General features: G+C 54.8%; 1 protein-coding gene across 2 annotated transcripts in view; it reads right to left on the bottom strand.

The window, feature by feature from the left end:
- The window catches only part of SPTB (spectrin beta, erythrocytic), a 119,394-nt gene that overhangs the window by 10,170 nt on the left and 91,986 nt on the right, over positions 1-17,238 (bottom strand). For both annotated transcript variants that reach the window (XM_032875187.1, XM_032875188.1), the window contains 14 exons: positions 15,685-15,831; positions 14,144-14,407; positions 13,577-13,783; positions 13,042-13,131; positions 9,629-9,907; positions 9,021-9,151; positions 7,905-8,109; positions 7,280-7,654; positions 5,668-5,912; positions 4,387-4,525; positions 3,849-3,933; positions 2,824-3,020; positions 2,472-2,521; positions 1,926-2,004 (listed from right to left, as the gene is read on the bottom strand). In XM_032875187.1, coding sequence (XP_032731078.1) covers positions 1,926-2,004; positions 2,472-2,521; positions 2,824-3,020; positions 3,849-3,933; positions 4,387-4,525; positions 5,668-5,912; positions 7,280-7,654; positions 7,905-8,109; positions 9,021-9,151; positions 9,629-9,907; positions 13,042-13,131; positions 13,577-13,783; positions 14,144-14,407; positions 15,685-15,831 — 2,493 coding nt within the window. The remainder of the gene's footprint in view (positions 1-1,925; positions 2,005-2,471; positions 2,522-2,823; positions 3,021-3,848; positions 3,934-4,386; positions 4,526-5,667; positions 5,913-7,279; positions 7,655-7,904; positions 8,110-9,020; positions 9,152-9,628; positions 9,908-13,041; positions 13,132-13,576; positions 13,784-14,143; positions 14,408-15,684; positions 15,832-17,238) is intronic.

Here is a 17,238-nt window from a genome sequence, read left to right as displayed (position 1 = left end):
AGGCCAGAGACAAGGGGCAGCGCACTGCCAGCCCTTCCCAGGAGAAGCCTGTGGTTTCTGTAAAGGTGTCCCAGGCTGCATGGGACCCATTTTCCTCTCTTCTCAGGTCAAAGACCAATTGCAGATCCTCATAAAGCCCAACAAAGGGCTCAGAAATGAGAAGTAGCAGGGAATTTGTTTCCATGAGGCCTCAGGCCTGCTGTTCCCTGGACTTGCCATCTGGTTTCTTCCTGTACCAAACACAGGCATTTTCCCCTCTGGTACAGTGGCCGGCTCTCTGGGAAGGGTCTCAAATGTAGGCTCATTCCCTCTTTCCAGAGATACTCAGGTCCAAGCAGATTTTATTTCCCCAAACCCAGTGACATTCAGGTGCTGGACAGAGGCAGCTCTGATGCACACATAATTCCATTTGCACAGACGTACACGACACAAACCATGGAGTTGCACAGGTGGTCACAAAGGAGCCCGCAGACCCAGGACGCCACTGCACGGAGACATACAGGGATGGACAGCCGAAGCACGGGTGGTGTGTGACAGTCCCAGTCCCAGCCCCAGCGTCCACTGTTCCTGCCAGCCCTCAGAGTTCTCGCTCCTTCCAGGAGGGGCTGTCTCTGGGAAAAAGGGGCTGGGACGAAGTCCACCAGAGACCCCACATGCGGTGATGGTGCTTCAGAGGGCACTTCTGGGAGAGGCCCTCCATTGGGAGACCAGGAATGCCCTCTGCTGGACATGATGGGCCGATGCAGCTCAGAAAGGGAGGCCTCTGGCCAGGCTGGAGGCCACAGAGGGTGCCCAGCGTGGGAGGGTGTGTGTGTGACTCTCAGAAGTGTGAGAAGAGCTGAGATACAGACCTGATGGGGATTCTGCACGGGAAATAATCATTGTAGGTGCATTTTTCTGGGGGTGGCTGGTGTATCAGAGATTTCCACCTAGAATACCAATCTCCCTAAAAGTTCAGGCAAGTTCCAGCGGGCAGCTGGACAGGTGGGGCACATGCACTGGTGAGCCATGCAAGGCACATGCTGAAGTCTTGTCTTCTTAGGGCGATCTCTAAGGGCATTTCTCCAAAATTGGGGTTATAGCCTCAGGCTCCCTGCACAGACACCCTGGGTCTTTTCAGCTAATGGACCTATTCCTTCCTGAAGCCATGTGCCCCACACCTTTGGCAGCTGGTCTATCTTGGACCCTCCCAACACTTCCATCAGCCAAGACTCTGCTGCACCCTCCTTTTCTACAAGGTTGGAGGAGTGGCCCTGTGACCCAGAAGCCCTGGGGTTCTCTTTTGCTCCAGCAGGGCTCCCTGAAGTCTGTTCCTGCTTCAGAGCCAGCTCTACATCCAAGCCTACCCATAGGCATTAGGCCGGGGGTGGGGGGAGCAAAGGGGAGGGGGCTCAGGGTAGGAAGGAGGGATCTGCTAGAGGGTTGGGTGTCCCCCCTTCACTGCCCTGAATGCCCGTGGCTGGGGCAGGTGAGGTCAGATGGTCTGTCTGTGTATATGTGAGAGTGTGTGTGTGTGTGCGTGTGTGTGAATGTGTGTGTAGGGCATGCTGGGTTAAAGACGGAGTAAGAGGGAACATGGGAGAATGATGGTATATAAAAATAAACCTTCCCTGGATCAACTCTTTCTCCTAATGTAGATAGTGATGTATTTGTACAATAAAATTTATTAGACTAGATAAAATCAAACTAAAAAGGGTCATGTCAGTGGGCTGGCATGTCAGTTTCTTTGGGGTGAAGGAAGGAGGGGAATTATCCTAGAAATTAAGAAAACCTAAGTGAAAAAGAAGACTGATGTGAAAGAGGAGCTGGAAGCGTGGGTGGTGCAAGCCTGTCCTCATGTTCTACCCTGGCCGAGCCTAGTAGGGATGGGAGGGCTCTGGCAGCAAGGACTCCCAGGAACCAGACAAATAGGACAGGAAACTGACCGGGGACGTTCTCTCGGTGGCTGCGCGATGCGGACCTCGGGGAGCCTCCCCTGCTGTCTCCCCTTCTTCCTCTTGAGGCCTGTGGAAGACCCAGCCCCTCTTTAGAAACTGCCTCCCCAAAGCCAGTGCCTGGCCTCCTGCTCTTCCCACCAGGAGCCTGTCCACTCTCTCCTGGTCCAGGCCTCCCAGCAACAGGCCCTCAGCAAGGAACTGCTTAATTGGAAACACTATGGCAGATTCTTCAGAAATGGACACGGTTGAAGGCAGAATGGCCTCTGGAGCATGTGTTCAGTGGCTCCCAGAGCAGGGGGGCATTTCTGCCTGCACCAGGCCTTTAGACCACCCGTGATTTGGGGAAAACACAAGCTCCTCTCTACCTTTAGGCTGCAGACACCCCAGATTTCTCTGGCTAGTGGCCTAGGTGTGAGAGGTATTATTAAGATGGCAGGGGGCCTGTTTCTGATGAAAAGTACCTTCCCTCCCCCTTCCCACCCATCCTCCTCAGCAGAACGCTCCAGCTAAATCGGCCTCGCCCTCCCCACTTACCCACTCTCCTCTTCGGGTCTGTCTGGGGTCTGGCGTTCTTTTAGCTCAAGCTAAGGGGAAGAAAAGACCCAGGGTATCAGAGCAGCCACAGAGAACAGGCTCTCACTGCTAGACAGCCTTCCCTAAACACAGCTCCCCACGCACCTGGTGTTTGTTCTTTTAGAAATTATCACCTTTATCTTTTGCATTTGGAAGTGCTTTCTACGTCTCCTATTTCCTTCCCACTCTGACCCTCGCCAAGCCTTTTACACTGTCCATGTGTGCCTAATAACAGGCTCAGAGTTCCTGACTTGAGGTCCCCCCTCCTCTGAGGTGTGGCTGCGGGGCCTCCCAGTGTGTATTCCCAGCTCACCGTGGTGGGCTTCTCCAGGGCAGCAAAGCGATCCGCCCAACTGGCCGTGGACTTCTCAAAAGCCTCATGCCTCCTGATAAGCTTCTCCACACCATCCACCGTGTGTCCAAAGTCCCGGCTGGCCAGGTAGGGCTCCTGGGCGATCAGCCATGCTTCGGCCACAGAGGCGTCCCTCGAGAACTGGCACACTTCCAGTACTGCCACGGGGAAAAGACACAGACCCACCCATAGGGCCCAAGAAGGGCCTGTTAGCACTCAGCAGTGGGTTGCTCCACAGACGAGGAGCTGGTGGCCAGGCAGGAGGCCCTCACAGGGGTCCCTGAACCACGGGGATACCCTGCTTAGCGGTGACCTACTGCCTGAGACCACTCGATCCCAAACCACATGGGGGAGGGTTTCCTCCTCTCCATCCATAAAAGTATTGGAAAAACACATAAAATAGAACAAACTCTAGTTGGAAAAAAATGTAGCTTAGAGTCTCCTTTGACAAGCAGCCTTTTGCCCTATACGCTCTCTTCCCAGTCCTTGGCTGTCTCCCATAACTGTGCCCAAGCAGCCGCGGGGCCGTCAGGCCTTCCTGGCTTGTGTGCAGCTCCCTCCCGAGTGGTAGGACTTTCCCTTTCCTCGGTCTCCAGCTGCAGGGGACAGAGCTCTGTGTCTGACATGCCTCAGATCCAGTAGTGGGATGTGCTAGAGCCTTAACCTGACCCCGCCCCCCGGCTACAGGGACACCAGCCTGGCACCCGGTTGTGGTGTCCTCCCAGCAGAAGCTGAGCCACTCATGCTCTGCCTGGACCCAGGTGGGGCCGAGGGCAGGCAGGGAGAGGGCATTCTGGCTGGTCAGAGGTGGGCAGCCAGCAGCGTGTCTATGCGGCTCCTCTGTGTGGACCTCCGAGGCCCTTGGCTCCAGAACCTTGCTTATGGGTGGCGTTCTGGGGTCTCCCCTCTAGGAGATGAAAATCACTCCTGCCCCGCCCCCACCTCAGCAGGAGTCTGCCCCCTCCCCAAGTTCTGGGCGTACTCACGCATGCGGAGCTGTTCCTGGCGGTCCTCCCACTTCTCATCCATCTCCTTCCTCCTGGATAGCACCTGCTTCAGTTTCTCACTAATCTGTGGGAAGGAAGGGGGAACAGCTCAGGCTTTTAGTAAACCTTCCCCTTGTCTGAGGTGGTGTGCAAATGCGTCCTGCAAAGCATGCTGGGTTTGGTCACAAGGACCTCACTTCAAGTCTTGGCCCTGCCACTAGCCAGCTGTGCCACCTTGGGCAAGTGACTTAACCTCTCTGAGGCACATGTGCCTCTCCTAGGAAATGGGTCTTGCCAACACCACAGTGTGCACACATTAGGTGGGCTACGAGCCTGCTCTCCTCTACTAAGCTGCCAGCCTTGGCTGGGGTCGATGGGGCCCCAATCCCTGGGCCTGCACACAGCCCTGATGCTCCAGAGTGAGAGAGTCTCCTCAGAGAACCCATGGCCCACAGCTCCCTCCCAGGAAACTGTCCAGCCCGGCGAGAATGCAGGCAAGGACAGAGAGGGGCTCCCCTTCACCCCACTGTCCTCTCACCTCCTCCGAGGCCTGGTGCTGCCTCTCCAGCAGGGACTCCCCCAGCTCTAGGCAGGCGCTAAAGTTCTTGCTCCGGGTGTCAATCTCTGCCTTGATGCCCTGGTGATACTTCATGAGCAGTTCCACTGAGGAGACATCCCTGGGGGATGGGGGGGGGGTCAAGGGTCAGGGAGGGAGTTTGAGGAAGAAGGAAACTCTGGGTGACTCTGGCCTGCCCGATGCCAAGTCCAGACCACAGAGGGCCGCCTTCCACCTGCCTGGGAGTCTGATCCCACTTCCTCCTCTCTCTCTGGCCAGCCCCAGCGGGAACATTGATGCCCTAGTGTCTTCCATTGGTCAGCTGGCAGGGGATGAGTCGGGGGTTTGGGGACCCCAGAAGGAGCCTGGGAATATTATTTGACAATAAAAAGGAATGAAGTTCTGATCCTCGCTACAACATGGATGAACCTTAAAAGGTTTGTACTAAGTGAAAGGAGCCAGTCCCAAAGGACCACGTACTGTAGGAGTCCCCTTCTAGGACAAATCTAGGACAGGCAAATCTAGAGAAAAAGAAAGCAGACTCGTGGTTGCCAGGAGCTCGGGGGAGGAGGAAACTGTGGGGTGATGACTGCTAACGGGTACTGGGATCCTTTCTGGGGTGATGAAAGTCTTCTAAACTTAGAATGTGGTGAGGGCCATACCCGGTGATCGTGCGAAAACCCCTGAATGGGACACGTTAACGGCCGGATGGTATGTTATGCAAAGTGCATTCTGAATAAAGATGTAAAGTATAAAGTCTTGGCTGTCACAACGGGCGCTCCAGGGCAGAGGGACAGAGATGGGCCAATGACCACTGCCAGCGAGACAGTCCCGTGGAGAGCTGCTCCCTGCCGAGGGTCTCACTGCCATGAGCCCCCGCCCCCACCTCGCATGCACAATGAGCTCCTTCTGGAGCTTGGGGGAAATGGCCTCTGCATCCCAGCACGGGGCTGATACATAGGCTTGGACCTGCCCAGCTTTGGGTGTGCAAAATGCTTACTTTCCCTGACAGCTGTGGTCACTGCCCTGCCATCAGGTCTGAATGGCAGAGGTCTTTCTTGCCACTCTCAGGGCTCCCTTTACTCTGAAATGATCTGTCCCCTCAGGAGAAGCTAAGCTACTCCGTTTCTCCCTGGACCCAATCTGTGCTCCCACAGTCCAAGATGGTCCCCCAAGGAGGAGTCCCAGGGCAGCGGCCTGCTCTGCCAGCCTTGGGGACAAAGGGGCTGAGGGGTGGGGCTATCCTGAGGATGTCCCCCTTACCTAGGCTTCTCCTGGGTCTCAATCTGCCGGATGACGCTTTCCATCCAGGAGAGGAGGTCTCGAGCCATGCTGAAGAAGCGGAATTTGTCTGCCGTGTCTACCAGCTGGGTGCGGCGGCCGGCACAGGCTTCAAGCAGCGCTTGCCAGGCGGCGGACACTTCTTGCTCCTTGTTCTGAATGGTCTCTGCTTTCCCCCCAGCATACGCCTTCTGCAGGCGGCCGGCCACATCCTGGAACTGCTGGACCTGTGGTTGGGCAAAACTGAACGTCGTTCCCCAGAAAGATGTGCCTTGGGCCTCTGCAGGGCAAGGGGTCTCTCTCCTCTGGGTCTCCCTCCCCAGGTTTCTTCTGGAAGGCAAGATCTTCAGCCTTCCACTAACGCTGGGGGAGAAGTCTCCTTGTTTTGGCCTCTATGGACCCAAGCCATCCATTGGGTTTTGATGAGGATATAAGAGTGAAAGGGACTCTGTGCCCTTTGGTCTCCCCTGAAGTACTGTAATAATAGTAACTATGTGCCAGGCACCCTATGAAAGAGGTACTACTGGGATCCCTGTTTTTGAGATGAAGAAACTGAGGTACAGGGAGCCTGAGTGAGTGGCCTGAGGGGTGCAGACTGGATTCCCTGTTCTTAACCTCTCCGTAATCTGCCTGTCCAAGGGAGCGGCTCTCCCAGGTCCCCTGTCTGAGGCCAGTCCTGGTGCAATGAGGTCTCATTCCTGAGACTTCAGTGGGCTGTGCCCCCCTCAGGGGCTGTAGCACCCCTGAAGCCTAAGGGCTGCAGGGCAGGCCCCACCACCAGCTGGATGACATTCCCAGGAGCTTCTCTTCTGAGTGAACCAGGGCCCGACCCACCTCGGTGTCCTATCCCTGAGCCCCGCTGGGTGGACACAGGACTCTACAGCCAGCCCGTCTCTCCTGGTGCCTCTGCAGGGCTCCTGAGGCCTAAGCAGCGGGGGGCCCCCTGCTCTCACCCTTTCCATCACACCAAGTTCTGTGGAGCCCTATGGGCCTGCAGCAGTGTCTCAGGAACCACCCCAGTGATGGGAGGAGCAGGTCTCAGCAGTTCCTGGGGGCGCCCCCGCCCCACCAGCTCCCATGTGGAAAGACTGAACAGCCCAGTGGCTGAGGGCATGGGGTCTAGAGCCAGGACGACAAGATCCGAATCCTGGTGGCACTGTCCACACATTCTAGGGAGCTCATTTACACACTGTGCCTTGCTTTCCTCATCTATAAAGAGCAGATGATGTTTGTACGTAGCTCTGGAGGATGGGACAGAGTGTGATGCTAATACCAGTACCGAGTGCTAGAAAAGCACCGTGTACGTGTCTGCCAGGAATGCTGTGGCACAGCCAGACACAGAGCATTTTTAGGTATTTGATGCCTTGGGTTTTTGTGAGGTTTCAGATTGAAGAACTACTTCTGAAGCTAAAGAATGACTGAAAGCCACAGCTCCCAGCCTTTCTGCCGCAAGCTGTTGCCTTTCGAAAGAGGTGAAATTTGCTGGTGTCCATTCCAGAGGCTGACACCCCCGAGCCCCTGGGGAAGAGGTGGATGGCAGGTCCCTGGAGCCTCCAAGGGGCGGGGCGGGGGGGCAGCAGGGGACAGAAGGCACCTGCAGTTCCAGCAGGTGGAGCTCCCGCTCGAAGGCCGTGTGCACCCGGTGGAAGGACTCGGCCGTGCTGGCGTCCAGCCCCACGTCCTCAGGCAGCTCTCGGTGCTTCTCGTCAATGAGGCCCAGGATCTCCGTGCCTGTGTAGAAGTAGCGGTGCAGGTCGTAGGAGGCGGCCAGCAGCTGCATGCGTGTGTCAATGAGCTCCAGTAGGTCTGCCCACATTTCGTTTAGCCCGTCCTTCCACTCGGCAATCGTGGCCGCCTCGCTGTGGCCAGCGTCGATGAGCTGCTCGATGATGATGTTCACGTTGTCCACCCGCTCCTGCCCAATCGCCCCTGTCTCACGGGCAAAGTCCCGGAACTTGTCCCGGAGCAGCTGGATGTGGGGGAAACAGAAAGGTGGTTATCAGGGCCTAGGGCTGGGGTGTGTGGTGTCATCTCCCTAGCCGCAGACTTTCACAAGGCGGGAACCAACCACCTGCGGCCACACCTTCCCAGGGAAGCATGGGCTCCGGGGCAGCGTGTCTCCAGCTCTGTGTAGTACTGTGTGTGTGTGTCTGGCCTGACTGCACCTGCGTCTCTGATGTTGAAGGAAGACGGAGAGAGCAGTCACTGTGAGTACTCACGGTAACATGGTCAAAGTCTTGCCCCATCTCAGGGGAGGAGGCCACCAGCTCCTTTTCTGAAATCCACTGCTCCAAGTCATCTGTCTCCCTCTTCAGCTGGAACAGGTGATACATGTTCTCCAGCTTCCGCCTGCGTTCTTCGGCTACCTCCTTCAGCCCTGCGTACTGCTTGTCCACTTGCCCCTGAAGTCGGATGATCTGCTCCCTGGAATTCAAAACCAGAAAGCACTCAGAGACGAAGGTAGAGAGCCTAGAGCTCTGAGCCCAGCTCAGAGGGGCACATCTACTTCTCCCCTCCCGTGGCAGGGAAAGCTGGGGAAGGGGAACTAGGTGGGACGAGAGCAGTTTTTCCTGGGAAGTGTTGGGAAAGAACCATCCCGTAGACCAGAATGCCTCAGGAGAGGACAGAAATGTGTCCTGTCTGGACGGGGTGCCTCCCCGCATTGTCCCTCACTCCAGGAAGCTCAGGGAGACAAAAGGGACCTCCTCCATTATCCTCCCAAGGAGGCTGATGGAGCAGCACCGGCAGCCCGGCTCCAGGGGCAGCAGGGATGGGGCTCAATCCCTGGGGCTTCTCGGGAGATGCTGGGGTAACTGCTGAAGCCCCACAGCTGTGGAAGCCCTGCAGGCAGCTGAGGCCCAGGCCATGCCTCGGGGAGCAGCCCGACGAGTCTGGCCCAGCAGACCCACCGACTAGATGGATGTAGGTTTTCTACCTTCATGCCTATATAATGATTTTTGCTGAGACACTGGGAGATCCTGAGGTACTTTCTGGACCATAAAGAGAAAAGCAAAGTTACACTCCAGTGTCTCTTAGCATAATCTAATTCTTCAAAAGATTGGAACTCTTGGTTCACTGAGAGGGTAGTTTCGTCATTGTATTTTCTGATCTTCTTGAAAACCAGGCCTTAGCTGGCCCTGTTTGGAGCTCCTCATGCAAAACCAAGGCATGAGATGCAATCAGGCCAATTAGCAGTCCAGAAAGCAGTGGTCTCCAACCCAGTTCTTTCCCAAACTGTTGCTGTTTTCCCCCTTAGACCTGAAGGGATCCCAGCTGGTGGGGTCCCCCAGCCTGATGTCCATCACCCGGCCAAGTCACTCCAGTGGCACACGCACCCCTCAGGGTGGCCTGCGGACAGGAGGCCCTGGGCCCTGGTGGCCAGCTGCTTGATGTTCCTTCCATACTCCTCTAGCGCGTGCTGCTGCCTCAAATGCCGCTTCAGCATCACGATGGCGCCCTCTTCGTCCTAGGAGGCAGTGACTCTCAGGGCACTTGCTCCCAGAGGTGCCTGAGACTGGGGTGCAGAATGGGGGTGCAGCCAGGCTCGGAGGACCCTCACAAGAGAGTGGTGCACGATTCCTTCTTGCTACTCGTTCCTCAGCAACACCCCACCTTCCTCTTGATCTTCTCTGATACCTACGCTCCCAGTCCCAGCTCTGATCTGACCCTGTGAAAACTTCCTTAGAGGTGGCTCACCTCATCTCTCCCTCCCTCCTGGCAGGCCCTCCATAAGAAGCCATGGCACGAAAAAGGTGGGGAAATCTTGGGTTCGATCACATCTAAGTTGGCAAATGGGGCACCCGGCTGCGGGATGTCTGCCACAGCAGCTGACCCTTCAGACGCCCGGACTTCCGATGTGCGACTGCCCACTGCCGGCCCCACCCCTGCTCTTCCTCCTGGCCTTGGCTCCCAGCCTGGCACCAGCGCCCCAGCCCCAGCCGACCTTGGGGATCTCATCGGAGATGATGTAGAACTCTTGCTCGCTGATCCAGGCCTCGGCCTCGCCCGCGTCCAGGTAGTACTGCTGGGCTTCACTGGCGTCCCGCAGGCGCTGCAGCCGCCCGGCCGCCGCCTCCTGCAGCGTGTCCCATGCACCCTGCAGGTGCCCCAGGCGCTCCTGGATGTCCTGACAGTCGATCTCGGCCACCTCCAGCAGCTGCCGCCCTCTCTGCAGCACGTCTTCCACCCGCGGTGCGTGGCCCAGGATCTCATTCTGCAGTGTCTGCGGCCAGAGGGGACGGGCTGGGAGGTGAGGTGGGGGGCCGGCCCGCAGGCAGCAGAGGGCCCCCTCTGGTCACTCAGGCATGCTCCGGAGCTAGTGAGGGCCCAGTGGTGGCCCGGACCGTGTAACCCATGCACAGTGAGCGGCAGTGTGGGCCTTTGGACGTGGCTCTCCCTGCTCCCTAGGCCTCCTGTGTCTCAGCACAGCTTGCTTCTTAGCCGATTCCTAAATGGCCTTTGAGATCCTATTTTAGCACCTCTGGCTCCATGGGAGACAACAGCTGATGGTGGCTCCTTGCTCGGAGTCTGCCCCCCATTTCTATTTCTCAGATCTTTTGCGGACTCTATATTGTTTGCTGTTTAAGCCTTTGGTCATCGAGAGGGCATTTTCCCCTCTCTCTGGTGACAGGGTGGCTTTTTTCTTTGGTGGGCCATTACCCGTGTGGGGCTCACTTTTGGGTCCTAGAGGCCCCGCCTCGCTGCTGCTTGCATGCGGGCTCTCGGCTCCCACACCTCATCTCCTCCCTTTCTACAATCTCCCCACAGCCTTGAAAACCATCGGAGGGCAGGGGCAAGAGCCCTACACACAATCCAACAGTGACTGTCAGCACCGAAAGTCCACAGAAGCAGCAAGAGCCACAAGTCACCTAACTTGCTGAAATACCTTCCGACCCTTTATACTGGGAATCTCAATCCTGACTGTTTTTCATGGTCCGTGCAACTGAATTCCCACAACCCATGGTATCAGTCTGTGTGCCACTTTCTTTCCCTGAGATCCTGTGACCTCTGCAAGGGATTCTAAAATGTATCTCTCTCCCTCTCTTTTTAAGTAATTCCTTTCCAGGCTCCCATGCAGTGTGCTTCCTTATGATGCATTCTTTCTACCTCATGTGTCCAAAGAGAGCTATGAAGTTATTTCCTAGGTCCTGGGCCTCGTCCTGGGCTCTAGGGACGATGTGGAAATAAGATCAACAAAACCCCTGCCTTCATAAAGCTTACACTGTCGTAGACAGAGTGGATGGTAAGCATGGAAATAAGTGAATAAATGTGGATAATGGGTGCTATGAGGAAGATACCCCACTGAGATCGAAAATGTCTGCCGGGGTGTGCTTGTGGCTACTGGAGCTGGGGGGAGTCAGGAAGGGCCTTCCCAGGGAGATGGCATCCAAGTGAGGCATGAGCAGTGAGAAGGAGGCAACTGTACAAAGGTTTGGGGAATGAGTGTTGCAGGCAAGACAGAAGAGAAAGCGTAAAGTTCCCGGGCTGGAAGCCAGCCAGGACCACCTGGAGGCCAGAAAATCTGGAATACTATGGAGGAAGGTCAGAGTGGTGAGAAGTGAGCTTTAGAGGAAGGCCAGAGCCAGATAGGTGGGACAGTGGTTCTTAACCCTGGGTACATACTGAATAATCTAGGAAAACACACACAGTCAGGGCCCTATCCCCAGGGACCTTAATTAATTGGTCTGAGGTAGGAACGGAGCATCCACAGGTTTAGATGTCCCCCAGGTAATTCTACTGTGCAGCCGAAGTTGAGAACCATTCATATGAGCCCTTGCAGGAGTGGTTCTAGCTGTAATGGATAACCATCAGAGCAGTGGTTCTCAAAGTGGGATCCCCCACCAACAGCATCGGCATCATCTAGGATCTTGAGAGATGTGCAAGTTACCAGGCTCTCCTCCCAGAGTCTGATTCAGTAGACCTGAGACTGAGCCTGGTCAACTGTGTTTTAACAAGCCCTCTGGGTGACTCTGGTGCATACTGAAGTTGAGAACCACTGCAACAGAGGGCATGATAAAATGAGATTTAAGCTATAGCTGGTCTAGCCTGGAGAAGTCTTGACGAGGGCAGCCAGGCTTTCCCAAGAGGCTATCTTTCCCTTCTTGGTTGGGGAAACCCACCCATATTTATCTTGCCCTTTTCCTGAAATAGCAACCTTCATTCAGCAGAGCTGGGAGTCTTCTGGCACTGAGGCCAGATAGAGTCAAAGACTTTAGTGTCAAAAGGACTGATGTCAGCTCGTTTTACAGTTGAGGAAACTGAGGCCCCAGGATACTGCCTTCTACCAGTCTATTTCCTTTAACTACAGGTTGTGGCATTAGTGGAACCCCTATCTACTACCTTCTAGCCCAAGACCCTGTCTGTGCACACTGGAGCCTTTGTGACTAGGTCAATGTCAACTGGAAGCAAACAGTCTGAGGAACTTTTCAGACACCTCTTTGAATGTAACTCAGACCCTTGCCCAGTTGCTGGGCTCTGTGAGCAGATGTCAGCTGCTGTTATTGTGAGGAAGTGCTGGCTGCCAAGGCCTTTCTTCCAAGGATGTGCTAAGCTGACTCAAATTCTGGGACACACTGCTCTTCTCCAAGACCATTTCCCAGGCTCTCATTGCTCTTGGGCGTGGCTGCCCCCACTTCCTGACCCAGAGAGTTCAGCAGGCAGGAGGAGCCACTCTCTGCCCAAGACCAGGGGCTGGCCTCAGAGACACCATGAGCGCGTGCAGCTGGCCTTCTTGGAAGACAAAACGCGACACTTGTACTCCCGATACAGGAGGAAGTATTGCATCTGCTCATTCCAGGAGTCTGACCAGGGCCTCTGAAATGATCCATGAGGTTTAAGAAAGAGCAGAACAGCAAATGGATGTTGCTCCAATAGGCTCAGGGGCCGAGTTTAAAGGCTTCCCATGAGTATCCTCACGTGGCAGAAAAACGGGGCCTACTTGCCCTGAGGATATCCAACAGGCCAGGCTCAGTCCTGAAAGAGGGGCAAGTCAGTCTTAGGAAAGAAACCAGGAGCTATGGGCTTCCTTTCAGGGAGGACACGGGACACATAACCCCCCAGGCCGGGGTTCTGTAGTCACTCGATGCTCTGGTGGGTCTGAATGGCTCCAAATCCCAAATCATCTGGACACCCCCTACCAGCCCCGCCATGGACTTCCTAGAATTCTCTCTGCCATCACCAAAGCTCTCTTTTTATGGGATCTGGGGGCCCCACAGCTACCAACAAGAATAATGATCTGCTGTTGCTGGCCCTCTGAAGGTCAGGGCTGGGCATTCCGCCCTGTGCAGAGCAGGATAGGGCAGGGCTGCGGCAGGGAGGGGGCAGGTGGGGGCACTAACGAGATGAAGCAGGACTCACCTGATTCTTCTTCATTAACAGCTGCACATTTTGCAGATTTGTGCCGTAGTTGGCTGACTGGGCCAGAGGCAGCCTCTCTTCCACCCAGAGCTGTAGAGACCAGAAGGCGGGGCTCAGCGGATGACAACTGTGGCCACCCTCTCCCAAGCACTCACCCCAGACAGAGTCAGACAGAGCTCTCTCCTGCTGTGTCTCCCTGGTTCTCTTTCCACACCCCGTCAGGGTTTTGTCCCCATTTTACAGATGGGGACACTTAGATATTTTGAATTGAGGTCCCAAATAATTTGCTTCTGGTCATCCAGGTGGAAGGTAACACAGCTGGATCTTGAACCCAAGTCTGTCTCAAAGTCCATGACTGAGTTACTGTTCCAAAAGCACTGGCTTTACTTTCATATTTAATAAGTTATCATAACGGCTCTGAGATCAGGAGGTAAGAGGACTGGACATGTGTTAAGAACTGCCCTGGGCGGCAGCCAGTTATCCTGACGGCAGTTGCCTGCTCGGCCCCTGGGGGTGAGGTCTGCAGCCAACTCACCGTCTCATCTTCTAAGTCCCTGGTGATCTGCAGCTTGGCTCGGGATGATTCCAGCTGCTTCTTCCTCCTCTCCAGGGGCTCTAGGAGGTCCAGGAACCGCCTCTCGATGCTCATGTCTGTGTCTCCTGCCTCCTCTCCCAGCGAGGGCACCTGGGCAAGCAGCTCCCCCAGCTCCTCCTTCCGCACGTTCACTTGGTCCTCCACACGCTGGGACACAAGAGGACAGTGTCGGTAACAGCCTTGGCCCCTGGGTAGCCCTGCGTCTGCTTCATCATCCATATCCTATCCATCCTTAAAGGTCCGGCCTCCCCCAGGAAGTCTCTCTGGATGCCCCCACTCAGCCTTCCCACAGGTGCCTGTCCTATACTTCCTGTGCATTTTTTTTTTTTTTAACCCAGGATCCCTGTCTTACCTACTGCAAAGGGATAGGAGATGGGTTATCAATCAGGAGACAGTTTTGCTCAAGCCCCGCTAAGAGGAACAGAAGCAGTCCTCACTTTCAGGTTTCAGATTCCCTCCCCAAGATCTCCTATTCCGACATCCCCAGTCTACAACCCACTCACGTGCCTTCAGCTTCGCCAACATCCGGTTGACACTGGTCAGGTCCTTGCCGGGGTCATCAGACCGCAGCTGGTCCTCCATAGCACTGATCCACTTGTTGAGGTCGGCGTGGGTCTGTGAGCGCAGGTAGGAGCTCCTGGCAGCGGAGAGGTGCTGGGCCCTCTCCTGTGTGGTGGCCTGAAGCTCATCCCAGAGCCGGTGCAAGTCTTCCAGCCTCTGGGCCACCCGTGCTGTATACTGGGTCTTCTCCTCCATCAGCTGCTTTCCTTCCTGCATGGGGAAGCAGGAGGGTTCACCCTCTGAGGCCCAGCAGTCTTGGAGTGGCCCTCTAAGGTTTGTAGTTGCCAGGGGTTAACTGAGGGGGAAGTCAGGGAGGCAAAGAATGTGCCTAGAATGCAGCTGAGGCTCCGCTGACTCTGCACCCCCAGAGTTATTTGCAGGAGAAGATGTGACAGGGAGGGTTATGTCTGGGGCTAAGGACTCCGGAAGACTGTAGTATGGGGAGTTGTTGCTGACCAGGATCAGCTGATGCTAAATTATTTTTTAATTAAAAGAAAAAAAAGAAACAAGATCCACTCAGGTCCAGCCAGCATGGAAAGGACTCTATGCTCTCAATGGTCTTCCCAGCAGCTGTGCACTAGTCTTCGGTGGTATCTTTTAGTTACTGGGTTTGTCTTACCGGGTTTTCACCTGCATAAATGTACCCTTTCGGGTGGGTACAGTGTAATGCGATTTGGGCCTAGGAACGCATGTTGCTAGTAACAGCCAATATTTACTGAGTACCTCATAAGCGCCAAGTACTATGCACGCTAAGCGCTTTAGTGTTCACAATTCCCTTGCGCAGGTACTGTGCTTACCCTCATTTTTCAGATGGAGAGACTGAGGTTCAGGGAGGTTGAGTATCCAGACAGTCTGGCTCAGAGTCTGCACCTATGACCACTATGGCTGCTGCCCTGTGTGGACCCTACACCTGCTTCTTCCTGGACAGCCACAGCAGTGGGGAGCAAAGGTGAGGGATGCCCGGATGGAATGCCAGCTACATTTAATGTGGGCCCTGGAGCGGGCTTATTATAAGGGGGTCATCCTCTTAGTGTCCCCCATCTATGAGGGGTGTGAATGACCACTCCCTGGTGGTCTTGCCCGTCCAAACGATGAGGTTCCACAGTCCCCTGGACCACTCTGCTCATCTCCCATGTCCCCCTGCCCTCGGGCAGGACAGTGCTGGGGCTCTGGTGAGGATAATGGAAGCACACGGAGAGAGCAGGTATCCCGGCACCAGAGGCTGAGGCATGCACCCAGGTCTCCTCAGTGTCTGGACTGTCCCCAGACTCAGGTGCCACAGAGGACACACCGATTCTGACCAGGCCTAACAGGACTGGACGTGGCAGGAGTTCTGAAGGTTGGACTACTCTTTAGAGAAGTGTTTCACTTCCAGGTTCTATACTGTCCAGTAAGCTTCAGACAGTGTCCACGTGCCGTGTGAAGCCCCACTCAGGCATGCATATCTGGGAAGAGAGCCCCCAGCGCGCCCCACTCATTTCACTTACCGCATCGATGCTATCCAGCCACCCCTGGTGGGAAGCCAGGTCTGCCATAAAGGCCTGGTGCTTTGCCCACTTGTTTTGCAGGTTTCTCGCATCATCATAGGAGACATCCTGAGATGTTAGCAGCTTGTCATTGATCCAGAGAGTGAGCTGTGGACAGAAGGAGGGAGTCCAACAGTCTTTGAGTGGACCTCTTTGGCCAGGGGCTCAGGGCAGGACCTACTGTTCACCTCTGACTGCAGAAGGCAGCCCAGGAGAGGAAGTATGAATACAGCAGAGCACTACTCTCTAAAACGCTCGGTCCCTGACTCTGAGCACAAGCAACTTAACCTATGTTGTCTCAGGGCTAAAACAGCGGTACCTGAGCGTCTTCCCCAGTGACACCAGGGATAGTTATGCTTCTTGCCATTTTTCCAGGACCTAGGACAGGGCCTGGCCCACTGAAAGAACTCAGTGAATGCTTATTGAATGGATAGATAAGTCCACCCCTTGGCAGTAGGGTGAGAAATCACTAATAAACACAGAGAAAATGTTATCTGAGGAAGAAGCCAAGGGCAGATCTTGTAAATCACAATGAGGAAGAACTCTGATGAGCATCCGATGTTTCCAAGATGTCCTGGCAGCAGACCAAGCCTGGCTGGTGCCAAGGGCAGAGGCAGATGAAAACAAAGTTGTTTGGGCTGAGAGGAAAGGGGTATGAGGATGGGAGAGAGGAAGAAGTCAGAGAAAGTACATTCCACACAGAAGTACCACTCGTGGAAGGACTCCATGTGTACTCCAGGAGTGTAGGTTAAAAACATTCCTTGCACAGCTCACCCCAGGCTGAGCAAGGACCTTCTGAGTCAGCTCTCCAACAAGGAGACTTGTTGAAAACACTATTGTCTCTCTCATTCCTTGAGGTTTTGATTCATCTGGGCCTGAGTGGGGCCCAGGACTTTGCATTTAAGTGCCAGGAGTGGCTCCATAATTTGCAGGGCCCAGTGCAAAATGGGAATGCTCAAAATTATTAAGAATTTCAAGATGGCAGGGGCACCTGGGTGGCTCAGTCACTAAGCATCTGCCTTTAGCTCAGGTTATGATTCCGGGGTCCTGGGATCGAGTGCTGCATCAGGCTTCCTGCTCAGAGGGCAGTCTGCTTCTCTCCCTTGCTCTTTGCCTGCTGCTCCCCTGTTCTTGCCATCTATCAAATAAATAGATAAAATCTAAAAAAAAAAAAAAAGAATTTTAAGATGGCAATCACAGAGCATTAAAGCAAGCATGAGGCCCTTCTGAGCACAGGCCCTAGATGAATGCACAGGTGGCATGTCCTTGAAGCCGGCCTTGACCAGGGTCCCAGGGGACTTCCGTAGAGATAGCCCTCAGGCCACTCTTTGAGAAACCCTGCCCTGGACTAGGCAAATTAAAATTTGTAGATTTGGGGAAAAAATTATAGAACCCAAGATTCTAGAGGATGACCTCAGAGCTCCCTTTATGAAATTCTAGACTCTCAATTTCTTTCTTTTTTTCTTTCAAGTTCATTTTTTTTTTTTTTAGTAATCTGTACACCCCAATATGGGG

The sequence above is a fragment of the Lontra canadensis genome, unplaced genomic scaffold, assembly GCF_010015895.1.
Source record: "Lontra canadensis isolate GAN:19392208 unplaced genomic scaffold, GSC_riverotter_1.0 scaffold55, whole genome shotgun sequence".
Lineage (NCBI taxonomy): Eukaryota > Metazoa > Chordata > Mammalia > Carnivora > Mustelidae > Lontra > Lontra canadensis.
Note: the sequence above shows the minus strand (reverse complement) of the source record. Positions and strands in the feature narration are given on the sequence as shown.